The sequence below is a fragment of the Mirounga angustirostris genome, unplaced genomic scaffold (genome assembly GCF_029215605.1).
Source record: "Mirounga angustirostris isolate CCGP_5_RB_7025 unplaced genomic scaffold, mMirAng1.0.hap1 SCAF_14, whole genome shotgun sequence".
Lineage (NCBI taxonomy): Eukaryota > Metazoa > Chordata > Mammalia > Carnivora > Phocidae > Mirounga > Mirounga angustirostris.
Window position 1 is genome coordinate 74,477,348 of NW_026991722.1, and position 16,761 is coordinate 74,494,108.

The following is a 16,761-nucleotide window of genomic DNA, read 5'->3' on the forward strand; positions in this document are numbered from 1 at the left end:
TTTGAGTCAGAGGGCCTTGTGTTGCTATTTTTCCCCGGATATTGTGCTCTCCCAGTTAGCTCCTCCCCTTTGGGTTACAGGCCGGCGGGGGGGGGGGGGCATGGGGTTCAGGCATGCCTGGCTCCAGGTTGCTGCCTTGGCCTTCTCCCTCATCTCTGCGCCTTCTTTCTTGGAAGTGAAGGAAATTGCATTCCTCTCTTGGAATGGCCTTTTCTTCTTTCAGAATGTGTTTGTTCCCTTGTTGACCTGTTAATATGTGACCTTTCACATCTGGCTTCTCTTTCTTGGAGCATAAATGTTTCCCGAGGTTCATCCATGCTGTAGAACATCTCTGTGTTTCTCTACTATGGCTGAGTAGTATTCCCTTGTATGGATAGACCCCATTTTGTTTATCCATTCATCAGCTGGTGGACACTGGGTTGTTTACACCATGCACTTTGTGCATTCCTCTGCCTCTTCAGCGCCCAATTAATAAACCTCTGGGCATGAGACATTATTTTGTCACTCTGTTTGCAGAGAGAGGGTGATGGAAGGAAGGGTCTCTGAAAACAGTTGGGGAACGGTTCCCATGAACAGGGTTTTCAGGATTCCTTCCATCTTGCCCACTCTAGCTCCGCCACAAGAATCCTGCTTCCTTCCAAAGCCCAGTGCCTCCAGGGTCCATGCACGGGGGGACAAGTGTGATTTTTCAGGGAGAGTGTGGATTTCCTTCCGTTCCATTTCTTCCGTCACGATGATTTGTTAGATGTAGGGCCTCATGTCATCTCTTGGCATGTATTTTGTGAGACTTTTTCCAGGTGAGTAAATCCACAAAGTAGAGAGAGCCTCACCAGACAGATGGAGCCCTAACCCGGTGGCCAGGCGTGGAGTCAGTGCAGTCTCCCAACGGCTTAGCCAGAAATGCCTACCGCGGAGGAAATCAGAAGTCTAGCAAACACTGACCTGGGAGGAAGCCCAGAAAAGAGCACCCCTTAGCCCCTTCCGTTTGACAGCTGAGTAGGTGGAACGCAGAGAGGAGGGGAGAACAGGGTCTTTGGGAGCATTGACTGTGAGCCAACTTTCATATAGAGGATGGACTCCAAAGCCATCCTCTGGCTAGGCCGCAGTGGCTCCATTTTACAGATAAGAAAATCAAGGCCCTGGCCCCTGGGATCTGTCTAGTTTCCTGGCCTACCTTCTAATCCTGAGCGCTCTAGTCTCCCTTGGCCTCCATATGCTGGCAGATGATACCCATTTTCTCATGGAATAGAAACCCTTTTCTCCAGGAGGGTATGGTTTTGCTCTCTGAAAAATAAGATTTTAAGTGATTATTTTTTTCTTTCTTCCCTGATTGGATCCCTTCCTCAACACAACCAAAAGTTGGTTATATTTCAAAGGAGGTGGGTGCTGTTGTTCATCAGGAAGACCACTGGCTCTGGCATTCCCTGCAGGGGGAAGTTAATGACCAAAATTGGGAAGGAGTGATTTCAGCTGTCCTTGTTTTCGGTTTCTGTCGTGTTGGTAGTGGTGCTGCTGAACTTTTTCTTCAATTATGAAACATTTTAAGCATAGAGAAAAGCCAAGTTTTGTTTTGTTTTTTTGACTGGCTCATGTGTTTTGGAAGGCCGGATGGAAACAGGGCAGAGCAAGGTGCCGTGTTTCACTTAGCGCTGGCTCTGGAACCCTGATGATATGTCACTGAACTGAACCCACACTTTTTGGGGGGCTGGTGACAAGCCCTGTCCTGGGAGCTGAGGGACGCTGGTACGGGGTCCCTGTCCCCGGAGAGCTCCCAGGTGGGTGGTTTCTGAACTCTTGGGGAGTGCTCTGGAAGAGATAAACTATTCTAGCATTTTCCCCTTTGAAAAGGAGAGAAAGAAAATTCCAAGAGTCTGTTTTACCCCCACCCCCACCCCATCCTGAAAGCTGCTGAGCAACTATTTTTATGTTGTCTCTTTTTATCCCGTTGGCTCTGTAAATAGTTGAGAGATGGCAGTTGCAGAGATAAAAATGCTTAACCCAACCTGGAGTGGAGAGGATGGTCCCGCAAGGAGATGCCCCCTCACCCCTCCCCGGCCAAGGTCTGGCCCCTCTGCCCACAGGGGCGTGAGGTAGGAGGTGAGTGGATGGGGGAAGGGGCATCGTGGGTGGTGTCTGAGATAAGCCTCTGCTGGAGAAGTTTAAATGGGGAATCAGTGGTTTGGGTGGGGGCAGGGTGTGGAAGAAAGAATACCTCCCTTATGGGTTTTTACAAGTGCGTAAGGATTTTGCTTTTGAGGCTTCTGATGGAAAGAGATTTTATTTAAGTTCATCTCAGACAGTTCTCCCAGCTTCTGTGTCCAGGTGTGGGGGACAGGGTTGGTCCCCCTGGCTGGGGTTGCTTTGTGCTGGAGGTTGCGGAGGGAGGGAACTGGATTTAGCATCACCTCCAAACCGCAGGGAAGAGGGAAGGAGAAGGGCCGTGGGTGGGCAAGGCAGGGGTGCCTGTGGATTCCAGGCTGTCCCCCTCTATCTCCTACTTGCCGGGCTGCAGAATGTTGGAATCCCAGTTTTTTCTTTCATTTGTTTCAAATTGTTACTTCTTTTCATTACAAACTGAAATTCCAGTTGTTTCCCTGCCTCGTCCTTTGGTTCAGTGAAAGATTCAGAGGGAGAGGGGGAAAGAAGTAAGATGGTTCCCACCTCCTTTCCAGATACCCCACACACCTGCTCCGCACCCACCCACCCACTGACACTTCCTCCTCTTCAAGATGGGGGGCCACTGGGGTGCACCTGGCTTTAGATGCTTGGCTGTGTGAACTGGGCCCCCCTCTCCATACTTCCTTATTGACCAAACAATAGCCTCAGAGGAAGACACTTGAGCTTCTTGCTCAGTAACTGTTGTGGCCCCCAGGGGACATGGGGCTGCAGGGGTCAGGACCCCTGGTTCTCACCCTGGCCTAGCCCTGGACCTGCTAGGCTCCCTTGCGGAGGTCACCTCACCTCCCTGGGTGACTCCATCTGCAGCCCTGTGCCAAAGATGAAAGCCTCGGGAGCGTGCACAAATTCTTTTGACACATGTAAGCAAGGACATGAAATTCTATGCACACTTCGATTTAAATCTTGTGAAAAGTGATGCATGTGGACAAGAGTTAGAGAGGAAGATGAAAAGCGTAAAGTTAGCATGGTGGGATTAGAGATAAAAATTTTTGTTTTAATATAAATTCAAGCCAGTTGAGGGACTTGAACTTGTTAGCCATGGAAGTGCTTTCTTGGCAACAGCCTCCATTCGGGGAGCCTTTGCTGTATGCAGAAGGGACGTTCACTTGATCACCATGTCCCGCCTCTCCAGGAGCCTTTGGTTTAGTGTGATTGTGGGCAAGTCACTCGAACTCTCTGCCTCAGTGTCCTCACCAGTGAAATAAGCATGATAAGCGTACCTGACTCCAACATTCTGCAGCCCAGCAAGTAGGAGATAGAGGAGGCCAGCCTGGAATCCACAGGCACCCCTGCCTTGCCCACCCATGGCCCTTCTCCTTCCCTCTTCCCTGCTGTTCTGACAGTTAAATGAGATGATACATGCAGAGTACTCAGAATAGTGCCTGGCACTTGGCAAGAACTCCAGAGGGCTGGCTGCCATCTAACACCATCATAGCCCCCGCTATACTGACGCATTTCTTGTATCAAAGGTGCTGGTCACTTTCTTTTCTTCACTCTGTCCTGTTCATTAGCCCTTCCTTTCCCTATCCTTGATTTTTTTCCTTTAAGATTAAAGAGAGAAAAAAAAAAGACTTTGGAAGTTCTGGTTTCTGCCTGACTGTCACGGTGAAGGCTGTCTGGGTCACCAGGGGACCTGCAGCTGCCTGGCAGTTTAGCCTGGTTGGGAGCCTTACAGTGTAGGGAACTGTTGATCTGGCAGGAAGCTTAGTGGAGAAGTTTTCTGTTAATCAGTTCTGTGTCTTCTGTTAGTCAGGACTCTTGGTTATAAGTGACAGAAAACCAATCACAAACTAACTTAAGCAAAAATGGGCTCATAATAGTTAGAAGCTTCTGGTGTATGTGGGCTTCAGGCATGGCTGGATCCAGGTACTCAAACAGTGTCTCTGGCCTCAGTTCTTCTCTTTCTGTTGCCTCTCTTCTCTCTCTGTCGACTTCATTCTAAGGGAGGGTTCTTCCCCAGCCCGTGATAACTCTAGAAATACATCCTTTTTGCTCCAAGTTCCACAGAAAGAGACCTTTTCAATACTTCTGCCAAATCCTAGAATAAAACTTGGTGGTCTGACTTGAGTCACACATCTACTCTTGAATCAAATCTCTTGACCAGAGCAATTCATGCCTCATTGACCAGGCTTAAGTCATATGGGAATCTCTGAAGTTGATGGTACAGACAGCACCATGGAGTCACCTTTCACAAGAAAGAATGGTTTCCCAGATGTAAAGCAAGCTGCTGTTACTAGACTAAAGGAACATAGATTCTAAGCCAGCTGAAGAAAACTTCTGAGCAGCCTTGGGATGAGTGATAAAAACAACGGCCTCAAGCCAATATTTACTGAGTGCCAGCAGCGTTCTGGAAAGTTCTAGGTCCTGGAGTTGATCAGTAAACAAGAAGGGCAAAGCCACGGCTCTCACAAGTTAAGTCAGGGTGATGTCTCCACTCCCAAATCCTATGCATTTCTTTTCTGACCACCCTAGGACCCCATGTCTTCATACTTCCCTCTCAAGCAAATTGAGGTCTTAGGAAGTCAGAGGAATGGGCTGTGTGCTCCCCTTTGCTAGAGATTTTGCCCAGCCTGGACTTTATTTAGGATGTAATATGTGGTCCTTGCAAGGCTGTACTTGTAATTTTTAGCCCCTTCTCGAAAAACTCAGACCAATTTTAGCTTTTCCTGTGGAACCACTGCTTAGCTTGGGGCAAATCAGTAGATCTTCCTAAACGTTCATTTTCTCATTGGTGACTTGAAATGGTTGGATCAGGTGACCCTCGATGTGTGCCCTTATTTAGCACTGACATCCGACGCATCTCCAAGCAGGGCCTGGAGGGGTGAGACAGGGCAGGGGCTGTGGAGAAAGGGGGCGGGCGTGTGACGGGCACTCGGCCCGCCCTCGGTGTTGGGGAGGCAAGGGGGGGCAGCGAGGACTGTAGCACGCGGGCAACTGTATCTCCTGTCTGAAGCTGCAGTGAGCTGTTGCCAGGAGAGAATACAGGCCCAGTGCTGTTGGAATGTCCAGTACCTCCAGAGACTCTGGAAATTTTGCCTTTTATCTGAAATGTCCCGGCTTTGACTTCTCATTCAAATGGTTTTATTTATTTTTTTATTTTATTTTATTTTTAGATTTTATTTATTTATTTGAGACAGAGAGAATGAGAGAGACAGAGAGCATTTTTTTTTTAAAGATTTTATTTATTTATTTGAGAGAGAGAGAACCAGAGAGCACATGAGAGGGGGGAGGGTCAGAGGGAGAAGCAGACTCCCTGCCGAGCAGGGAGCCCGATGCGGGACTCGATCCAGGGACTCCAGGATCATGACCTGAGCTGAAGGCAGTCGCTTAACCGACTGAGCCACCCAGGCGCCCCTCATTCAAATGGTTTTAGACACAGGGTAGGCCAAGCAAAATATGTTGGTGGCCAGTTGTCACCCGAGAGTCACCATTTGCCACCCTTTTGCTCTCGGGACTGTGATGGGGACGGGGTCTGTGCATGCTAAGCTAAAACGGGCATTATCCCTCCTGCCGTCTGCCAAGGGGGGGGCCTTTGTCTCTGGGGAGACGGTCCGTTTCCATGCCTCCAAACAAAGAGTGCTCAAGGAGAGACATTTGTAAGGGTTGGTCTCACTGAACTGGTAAGACTGTTTGGCTGGGCCAGGGCTGGAATCTGGAGTGTTCCTGCTGGCATCAAACCTTAGCCCTGTGTTGGCCAGTCCTGCCGAGCCCCCCAGGTCTCCGCTTCTGTTGGGAAACACCTCTGAATCGTGGCCTGGGAGGCAGCCGGCTGCTCTGGGTGGGCGGGAGCTGTGTTAGTTTGCTAGGGCTAACTGCTGTGACCACAGGTGAAGCACAGACTGGGGGGCTTCACCAGCAGAACTGTATTGTTTCACAGTTGCGGAGGCCAGAAGCCCTCGATCCAGCTCCCTCCCGGCTTCTGCTGGCTTGCTGGCCATCTTTCGCATTCCTTGGCTCGACGGGGTAGCACCAGATCTCTGCTTCCACGTTCCCATGTGTTCTTCCCTGTGTGGGTTTGTCTCTGGGTCCAGATTTTCCCCGTTTTATAAGGACACCAGTCATATTTGATTAGGACCCACCCTAGTGACCTCACTGTAACTTGATGACCTCTGTAAAGACCATCTGTTCCAAATCAAGTTACATTCTGAGGTCCCAGGGTTATGACTCCAGCATATCTTTTTTTTGGGGGGGGGGGCACAATTCAATCTATAACAGGTGCCTAGTGGGGTCCCTGGAACTCTACCCTGGGTTGCCCTTTGTGTTCTCCATCAACTTCCTACAAAGCTCTTGTGCTCCAGCCCCTCCAGCTTCCTTTCCGCACCCCCTCCGTGCACTCACGCTCACACTCACATGCCTTCAGTCTGGGGAGGAGGGGGTGGTGCTTCTTTCTGTTCTCTCCACTCTCCCACATCTTTCCTGCCTCGGGGCCTTCTCAGAAGCTCACTTCTCCTAGAACAAGTTCCTGCCCCCTCAACACCTACGCACCCTGTAGGTCTCAGCCTAAATATAATTTCCTCAAGGGAGGCCTTCCTTGACCCGTCTCCCATTCCGATCTAAAGTGGGACCCTCTGTTCTGTCTCTCTCTCTTTTTTAAAATTAATTAATGTATTTTTTGAGAGAGAGAGTGTGAGCAAGGAGAGGGGCACTAGGGGGGGAGAGAGAGAACCCTCAAGCAGACTCCCCTGAGCGTGGAGCCCAATGTGGGGCTCAGTCCCAGGACCCTGAGATCATGACTTGAGCCAAAATCAAGACTGGGCTGCTGAAGCAGCTGAGCTGTCCAGGCATCTCCCCTGTCTTCCCCTTTATCTTGTCCTGGTTCCTCCTCACTTCTACAGTCATTTGTGTACCTCCTTTTTTTTTAAAAGATTTTATTTTTATTTATTTTACAGAGAGGGAGGGAAAGAGAGAGAGAGAGGGATCTCGAGTGAAAGAGCGTGAGTGCAAGCAGGGGGAGGGGCAGAAGGAGAGGGAGAGAATCTCAAGCAGACTCCCCACTGAGCACAGATCCAATGAGGGGCTTGATCTCACTACCCTGAGACCATGACCTGAATGGAAACCGAGAGTCAGACACTGAACTGACAGAGCCACCCAGGCGCCCCATGTACCTACTTTTAAGAAATCACATCTGGGGGCACCTGGGCGGCTCAATTGTTGAGCGTCTGCCTTCGGCTCAGGTCATGATCCCAGGGTCCTGGGATCGAGCCCTGCATCGGGCTCCCTGCTCCGCAGGAAGCCAGCTTCTCCCTCTCCCACTCCCACTGCTTGTGTTCCCTCTCTCGCTGTATCTCTGTCAAATAAATAAAATCTTAAAAAAAAAAAAAAAAAGAAATCACATCTGTTTTGTTTACCCGACACATAGTAGGTCCTCAGTAATTACCTAAAGGAACAAATGTGTGAGTGAATTTCCTTTAGGACCTCCCTGGGCCTCAGTTTACCCACGTAAAAGAGGATGTGTCTAGCCAAACCTGTTATCCCAGGGAGGACATCGTCCCTGGCATTGGCAGCATCCTTGCAGCTACCTGGGGCCCCTTTGTTATCCCGTGGTGCCTGGGAGCTCGGGGAACCCCTTGCATGGTGTGTCTTGGGTTGGGATATGTCCCTGGCACACTTGCTGGCTGCTTGCTGGCTGGGCTCGTATGGTGCCTCTGCATTTGGGGAGCAGGCGCAGGTTGGAAATAGCCCCTAGGAAATGGGAACGCGCTTCCTAGAGGTTGGTACCCCTTGGCTTCCTGGCAGAGGAAGGAGCACTTCCCTTCATCCTGGCTCGGAGCCTGGTCCATCTGCTTCAGGAAGGGTCTGGTTGTTCTGTTGAGCCACCCTGTGAGAGGTGGGGGAGCTTGGGGCTGCCAGCCCTGGGGGGATGGGGGAGCCTTCAGGGGAAGGGAGAGGACACAGGAGAGGCTCTGGGGAGAGGGCTCTTGGTGTTTTTGTCAAACCCAAGCAGTTTTGCAGAAAGGGGCCCCCCAATCCCCCAATGGCATGCTCAGCTGTCCCTCCCTTGCAGAGGGCCTGTGGGGATCAAATGACCCAGATGGAATGGTTAGCCATGCTTGGTGCATGGTAAGTGCTCAGTTGGTTTTTAGCTATTGCTGTTGTTATGCAAACCATTGTCTTTGTATGACTTTTTTTTTTTTTGTCCTCCTGGGCAGAGTGTTGATAGGTTTCATCAAATCCTTATGGAGCCTGTGACCTTGTAGGGTCTATGGCCCCAGAACCATCAGAACCCTGGCTTGGACCCTGTAGGGGTTAGTGGTGGAAGATTGCCCTCCCCTCAGGCAGAATGGCCGTCTTGCCTGTCAAGCCTCACCGGAGACCAGGGGGCTCCAGGTGGTCTCGAGGCATTGAGGTCTGGGCCTTCTTTCCTGAGACCTGGACACACTTGCCCCTCCAGCACAGAGGCCTTCATTTCCGTCCTGCCTCCTCCAGACCTCAAGGGCCAAGGCCCTGGCCAGACGCCAGCTTGTCAAGGAGACTGATTAAAAGCAGCTTTGCTGGGGGTGGATGGCTTGGTGTCCTTGGCCTGGAGTGAAGATCGATAAGCAATTGTTTTTTTCTTGGCAAGAAAAAAATTCTCCATTAACTTTCTCAGGTGCTGCCAGACTAGTTTTCTTTTCAGGAACTCTGCAGCCCTGTCAGAGGCGGCTCTGGGAGGGAGGACAGGCCACTGGAGCTGCCCCCCTGCCCTGGGGGCGGCAGCCCCTATGGCTAGAGCGATGGAACCCACACGAGAGCAGGTTGGCTGGCTTGGACATCAGTACCTCATAGGAACATTCTGGAACCCAGCCTGGCAGGTAGTAGGCATTCGATAGGTAATTGTTGAAAGAATAGCTTTTTGAGCATGTAACCATGTACCAGACATGATACTGCGTGCTTAGCTCATGTAATCCTCATGACTGTTGGGTGAATGCCCATTTTATAGATAAGAAAACTGAGGCTGAGGGAGGCTAAGTCATTTGTATGTGGCTAGTCCAAGCAATGGAGCTTCAAGGGCCCTGCTTTTCCTTTCCTGGGGGATGTGTAACATAACAAGCTGGGCCGCAGAGAACCTTGAACTTGGGTTGGATTCTTTCAGTGATCGGGACACACAGCCAGGAACACACTTCATGATTTCTTTCTCAGACACAGTAAGGGTGGGAGAGGAATAGGAGTGGGACCAGCTGTCTCCTCCTCCTCCTCTTGCCTCAGCCTTCTAGGTTTATTATCCTAACTCCTACCATGGTTACAGTTACCTTCTTTCTTTTAAGAATTCACTTCTGGGGGCGCCTGGCTGGCTCAGTCGGTAGAGCGAGCGACTCTTGATCTCAGGGTTGTGAGTTTGAGCCCCACGTTGAGTGTAGAGATTACTTAAAAATAAAATCTTTTTTTTTTTTTTAATTTTATCTATTTATTTGAGAGAGAGAGGGGGCACGTATATGCGTGCACGCACGCGCACACACACACGCACGCAGGAGCAGGTGGAGGGGCAGACTCCCCACTGAGCAGGGAGCCTGACAGGGGGCTTGATCCCAGGACCCTAGGATCATGACCTGAGCTGAAGGCAGATGCTTAACTGACTGAGCCACCCAGGTGCCCCCAAAATAAAATGTTAAAAAAAAAAGAATTCATTTCTGAAGAGTTACTATTTGCACATGGTACCCAGTGGAAAGTTAGTCCTTCCCACCCTGTTCCCCTACTTCTGCAAACCACTTATTTTCTCTGGAGGCTACTGTTAACCATTTTCTTTCTTTCTTTTTTTTTAAAGATTTTATTTATTTATTTGACAGAGAGAGACACAGCGAGAGAAGGAACACAAGCAGGGGGAATGGGAGAGGGAGAAGCAGGCTTCCCGCCGAGCAGGGAGCCCGATGCGGGGCTCGATCCCAGGACCCTGGGATCATGACCTGAGCCGAAGGCAGACGCTTAACGGCTGAGCCACCCAGGCGCCCCTAACCGTTTTCTTGTATATTTTTACGGAAATATGCTGTTGCATATACAGTTACTTCACATGTATGGCCTTTTTCCCTCTATGCCAAAACAGCAACATACTAATGCTTTGGTTTTGTCCATGTAACAGTGTGCCTTAGAGCTAATTCATATCAGGCTGTGTAGAGTCACCTCTTTTAAAATAAAGGCATGGTTTTCTCCTGGGATACATGTACCTAATCTTATTTACTCAGTCCCCTGTGGATGGTCATTTCAAACCACACTATCAAAATACATCATTTTTTATATGTGTGAGGTTGTCTTCTGTGGGATAAATACTCAGGTGTGGAATTGCTAAGTCAAAGGTATGTGCATTTGGAATTTTGTCAGATATTGGTGAGTTTCCTTTCATGAGGATGGTACCAATTCATGCTACCCATAGCCTCACCAAAATAGTGCTATGATGATACTTTTCGTCGTCGTCAATCTGATAGTTGAAAAAGTAGTAATTCCTTATAGTTTTATTATTATTATTATTTTCTTAATTTTGATAAGATATACATAACACAAAATTTACCACTTTCACCATTTTTAGGTGTACGGCTCAGTGGCATTAATGACATTCACAGTCTTGTTCAACCATCACCATTGTCTATTTTCCAGGACTTTTTCGTCACTCCACACTGAACTCTGTACCCCCCCTTTTTTTTTAAGATTTTATTTATTTGATAGAGAGAGAGGGAACACAAGCAGGGGGGAGTGGGAGAGGTAGAGGGAGAGGCAGGCTCCCCGCTGAGCAGGGAGCCCAATGCGGGGCTCGACCCCAGGATCCCGGGATCATGACTTGAGCTGAAGGCAGACGCTTAACCAACTGAGCCACCCAGGCGCCCTGAACTCTGTACCCCTTAAACAGTGACTCCCTGTTCCTCTCTCCCTGAGGAGAGAGGTACCCTCTCTCTTCTGTCTGTATGATGTTGTCTATTCTAGGTCCCTCATATCATTGCAGTCATATGGTATTTGTCCTTTAATATTTGGCTTGTTTCACTTAGCATGTTTTCACAGTTCATCCATGGGTGTAGCATGTGTTGGAACTTCATTCCTTTTTATGGCTGAATAATACTCCATCATATGGATAGAACACATTCTTTTATCCATTCACAGTTGATGGACACTTGGGTTGTTTCCACCTTTTGACTGTGCATAGTGCTGTCAGGAGCAAGGGTGTATTTGTAGCTATTTGGATCCCTTACTTAATTCTCCTGGATACATACCTGGGAAAGGAATTGCTGGATCCTGTGGTCATTCTGCAATTAACTTTTTGAGGACCCACCAGACCATTTCACTGTAGTTTAAATTTGCCCTTCTCTAACCTAGCTGAGGCTGAGCATCTTGTCCCATGATGGCTTTCTTTGTCACTCTTTTACCGTGAACTCCTTGTTCATAAACTATACCTAGGATGCTGCAATGATTTTGTTAATGCTTTTCCCATTGATCTTTCCCTCCTCCACAAGAGCACAGACCCCATCCACCTAGGTTACTGTCCAGATTGCCGGACACAGAAGCAAGCTGTTCCATAAATACTTCTTTTTTTTAAAAGATTTTATTTATTTATTTGAGAGAGAGAATGAGATAGAGAGAGAGAGCATGAGAGGGGGGAGGGTCAGAGAGAGAGGCAGACTCCCTGATGAGCAGGGAGCCCGACGTGGGACTCGATCCCGGGACTCCAGGATCATGACCTGAGCCGAAGGCAGTCGCTTAACCAACTGAGCCACCCAGGCGCCCCATAAATACTTCTTACAGGACTATCCCAAGAAGGCAAGTGGCATTTGTCTGTCCCTCACCCAACTCCTCCAGGAAGCACACTGGCTTTCTGCTCCCATCTGCACCTTCCTCCCTATCCCCTCACTGCCACACAGCGTCATAAAGAGATACCCTCTTATTCATTCATAAAATCTCTCTACTCAGTGCCACTGTTTGCCTGGCACCTTTGTGATGTGGGTGATCAGTCTGGAGCTGCCACCATTAGGATGTACTCCCTGAATCCTAGTGGCACCTGTGACATTTGTCCAGCAGAATTTGTCAAACACATGGACCAAAGGTTAATGATCTGTCCCAGAGACGGAAGGAATTGACAGTCGAAGGAAGTGCCAACTTTTTTTTTTCTTAATTCACATAACACGAACTTCGCCGCTTAAAAATGAACCCTTCAGCAGCACTTAGTACATTGACAGTTTTGTGCCGTCACCTCGTCTGTTTAATTCCAGAACGTGTTCATCACCCCAGGAGACCCGTACCCATTAGTAGTCACTCCCATTCTCCCCAACACCTCCTCAGTCCTAGGCAACGACTAATCTACTTTCTGTTTCTATGGATTTGCCTATTCTAGAAATTTCAGTTAAAGAGAATTATACATACATGATCTTTGGGGTCTGGCTTCCTTCACTTAGCATGATGTTTTTGAGGTTCGTTCGGACTGTAAAAGGTGTCAGTACTTTATTCCTTTAATGGCTGAATAATACTCCATTGTGTGGTTAGACCACATTCTGCTTATCCATTCAGCTGTTGATGGACATGGAGGTTGTTTTCCCTTTTGGCTATGGTGAATAGTGCTATTCATGTGTGTACCTAGAAACACTTGCTGGGTCATGTGGTCATTCTCCGTCTAGGCTTTTTGAGGAACGCCTTGAAAAACTATTTGACGTCAACCTTTTTTTTCTTTTCACTCCTATTGTGGGGCTTGAACTCACGACCCTGAGATCAAGAGTTGCATGCTCTACCAGCTGAGCCAGCCAGGTGCTCCGATGTCAACCTTCCACTTCATGTTTGCCTTTTGCCTGGCAGGCACCAGCTAGTGTGCTGAACTAGGAAAACATGAAATAATAAATAGGTAGAAAAAAAAAGTGGTGGTGGTGGGGTGGGGGGAACAGGCAATTCTAGGCCCAAATCCCAGTTTAGCAACAAGCGGCTTGAGCTGGAAGTAGCTGCCGCCTCTGTAGGGGGCAGGCTTACTCTATTTTGGGGTTTTCTCATACTTGGTTCCTACAGAGATGGAGTTTGGATTTCGTCTGTGTGTGAGGAGGGGCTTTTCAAATAAGGAAATGTGGAGTAGGCTCTTCTGTATAGACTTAAGATCATTATCACGTCATGTTTTGCAAGATTTTTTTTTTTTAAAGATTTTATTTATTTATTTGAGAGAGAGAGAATGAGAGACAGAGATACCAGAGGGAAGAGGGTCAGAGGGAGAAGCAGACCCCCTGCGGAGCAGGGAGCCGGAGTTGGGACTCGATCCCAGGACTCCAGGATCGTGACCTGAGCCGAAGGCAGTCGCTTAACCAACTGAGCCACCCAGGCGCCCCCATGTTTTGCAAGATTTTTTAAGGCTGTCCACAGGAGGCGGGAAGGAGGTCCCCGCGGTGCCCGGGGGCAGCCCGCTTCCCTTGTCCTGCCCGCAGTGGGCGGCTGACCCTTCCTCTCTCCGCAGGTGGCCCTGCTGCCGGATGGGAGTGCCCGGGCGCGCGCACCATGTCATCATGCGTCTCTAGCCAGCCCAGCAGCGACCCGGCCGCCCTCCAGGATGAGCTGGGGGGCGGCGGCGGCAGCGAAGGCCAGAAGCCCTGTGAGGCCCTGCAGGGCCTCTCGTCCCTGAGCATCCGGCTGGGCATGGAGTCCTTCATCGTGGTCACCGAGTGTGAGCCGGGCTGCGCAGTGGACCGCGGCCCGGCCCGGGACCGGCCCCAGGAGGCCGATGGCCGAGAGGGACCCCCCGACGCCTCCGCCTCCGGGCCCCAGGCCCGGCCCCAGCTGTGCAGTCGCAAGCTCTCCCTGCAGGAGCGGTCCCAGCTGGATGCGAACGGACGCTGCGTCTACGCGGCCCTGCCCCACTCGCCGGTGGGCTCCCCGCAGTCCTCGCCGCGGCTGCCCCGGCGGCCCACCGTGGAGTCCCACCATGTCTCCATCACTGGCATGCAGGTGTGTGAGCTGGCCGAGCCCGCGCGGTCCTCTGTTAGGTGGCGTCCATTTGGGACGTGACCCTAGGAACCCCAGGTGGGGGTGGGAAGTGAGGGGGGAAGAGGAGGAGGTCTACAAGGGTGCCCGAGGGAACTGGTTGCCGCCATGCGCAACTGGGGCTCCATCTCTGGGGAACCCTGTTTGACAGTGTAGAAAGTCCTGTACCTCAGAGTTATCCGGCCGGAGGGCCAAGGGAGCTGGGCCTCTCATACCAACTCCTGGCAGTTGCTGGTGGGGGCTTCTGGGGGCAGGTGACCTGCCCTGAGAGTGGGCACAGCAGCTCTGGGGCCACAGAGAGCATCCAGCCGAGATGCAGGCACTGGTGGATGGAGTTGTGTGGGGCTGGCGGTCAGTGAGAAGCGTCCCGGCCCAGCAGCAGGGCACCAGGCACGGCTCTCAGCCTTCGGTGTGTATTTCTCTTTTGATCCTTACTGAAAACTTCTGGGAGGTAGGTTAGAACTCAGAGCAGCACTAGGGCACACTGGGCCTGAGTGATCTGCCCCCGCCCCCTCTCCCGCCCCATCTCCTGCCTTTCTGCTGCCGGCTCACAGGGCTCCATCCACATTGCCTTCTTTGTATTCCTCAGATATTCACGCTCATTCCCTCCATTAGGCCTTTACCCCTGCTGTCCTCTGTGCTTGGACCCCCCCTTCTGGCCCCCCTGTCTTTGCAGGTCTGTCTCCCAACTCAAATGTCTCCTCCTCTGAAGGGCCTCTCAGACTACCCTCTGTAAGCGGCCTCAGCCCTCAGCCCCTCTCCCCTGTCACCCTGTTGATGCGACACCCATCACCATCTGATTATCTGTGTGTCTGTTGAGTTGTTTTTGGCCTGTCTCCCCAGCTAGAATGTAAGCTCAGAAGGAACAGTCCTGTCACCATCATGTTCCCGGCACCCAGTGCACATAGTAGGAACACAAAAATATTTGTTGAAGGAATGAATGAATTTAATTGGGAGAAGCATGGATATCAAGAATGGCTTTCTAAAGGGGCCGGTATTTAACTATATTTTGAGGGCTAGGTAGGATTTTCATAATTGGAGATGGGTACACACAGAGAGTTCACTGCAGGGGAATGCACAGCGTGAGCAAAGGCCCAGGGGTAGAAGTCAGGGTGTGGGGGGAAGGGGAGTCAGGGGTTCAGCTAGCTGAAAAATAGGGCCCATGTGGGGAGCACTGCGGCAACAGGGCTAGAGGGAGAGTTTGGGTTTATTTCAGTTAGAGTTGAGTCAGCCTAGAGAAATAGAGACACACCACCCTTCACCACAGAAGTGGCTTTAACACAATAGGGCTTATTTATCATGTAAAATAAATCTGGAGGTAGGCTTTTGGGACCTGTGTGGTGGTCCTGTTGTTGTTGTTGTCCTTAAAACCTCATGGTCTCAAGATGGCTGCTGTGACTGTAGCCCTCACAGCTTCATTCCAGACAGGAAGAAGGAATAGGGAAGAAGAGCAAAAGTCATCTGCTGTCTAAGTCAGTCCTTTTTCCTGGAAACTCTACCCAACAACTTCTGCCTACTCCCGCTACCCAGAACATAGACAATGTGGCCACCCCTAGCTGTAAGAGAGGCTGGGAAATGCAGTTTTCCAGCCTGGTACATTGCCACCCAGCTATCCATTTATAAGGAAGAAAGGGGAGCCTGGTATTTGGTTGGCAATTAGGTGACTCTGCCAAGGTCAGAGGAGTGGAGTCAGGACTTGACCCTGGAAGCATCAGGGCCTGATGGGATCAGAGTGGAATCTGGAAGATGAATTCAGCAGCGTTTGGGGCTTAGATTAGGGGCAGTGAGACCCCTTAGGACAACTCTGCAGGGTCCCACTTCAGCCTGTCCCATCCCTCTAGGACTCATGGGAATACAGTCAACACTGGAAAGAAACAGAGGAAGCAACCTAGTGGTGAAGGGAGGGCTCTGTGAGCCGAGGAGTGCTATACAGCAGGTCAAAAGACGCAGGTCGGTGTGTACACTCAGACATGTAACTGTCTCCAGTGACGTTGAGAGAGAAATGATCTAGTGTGACATCATTTTTGCCTCCCAAACCCCATCCCAAAACGATGCTCTGTATTTTCAACAGGTGCATGTATGCTTGCATTTACATAGAGAAAGGCCTGGAAGTTTATGCACCAAACCGATGTCAAGGTTCGGGGAAAGGGTTAGAATTGGGATGGGGGGTTCAAGGGAAGTGTTGGGCTTATCTGTAACACTGGAAGTGTTATTTTCTATCATGTTTCTTTTCCCAGTTTTACTTCTTCTATCACCTAACATTTCCTCCCTAATATGTTGAGGTATAATTGAAGTAAAACAAAGTGCACATATTTCAAGTGTACAATATGATCAGTGCTGATATATGCATACGTCTGTGAAACCATGGCCCCAGTCAGGATCACAAACCTTCCCCACACACCCAACGGCACATCCTCCCCCTTCTTCCCCTTTCCCAGGTAACCGCTGACCTGCTTTTTAGCATTGTAGATTAGTTTGCAAGTTCAAGAACCTTATGTAAGTGGAATCATCTAGTATGTACTCTTTTTTGGGCTTAGCTTCTTTGACGGCATGATGATTTCGAGATTTGTCCGTGTTGTTGCATGCTTCCTTTTTACGGCTAACTAGCACTCTGTTGTCTGCAATGGACCACTGTTTGTTGACCACTGTTTATCTGTCAGTGGGCGTTTGAGTTGT

The 16,761-nt window shown here is 50.0% G+C and overlaps 1 protein-coding gene across 8 annotated transcripts in view; it reads left to right on the top strand.

The window, feature by feature from the left end:
- The window catches only part of CAMKK2 (calcium/calmodulin dependent protein kinase kinase 2), a 67,583-nt gene that overhangs the window by 2,726 nt on the left and 48,096 nt on the right, over window positions 1-16,761 (top strand). For 7 of the 8 annotated variants that reach the window (XM_064578340.1, XM_064578338.1, XM_064578342.1 and 4 more), the window contains exon 2: window positions 13,562-14,049. In XM_064578340.1, the coding sequence (XP_064434410.1) occupies window positions 13,603-14,049 (447 nt within the window). In that variant the 5' untranslated portion in view covers window positions 13,562-13,602. Of the gene's footprint in view, window positions 1-13,561; window positions 14,050-16,156; window positions 16,222-16,761 lie in introns of those variants that run through there. The other variant, XM_064578344.1, reaches the window with a different exon arrangement.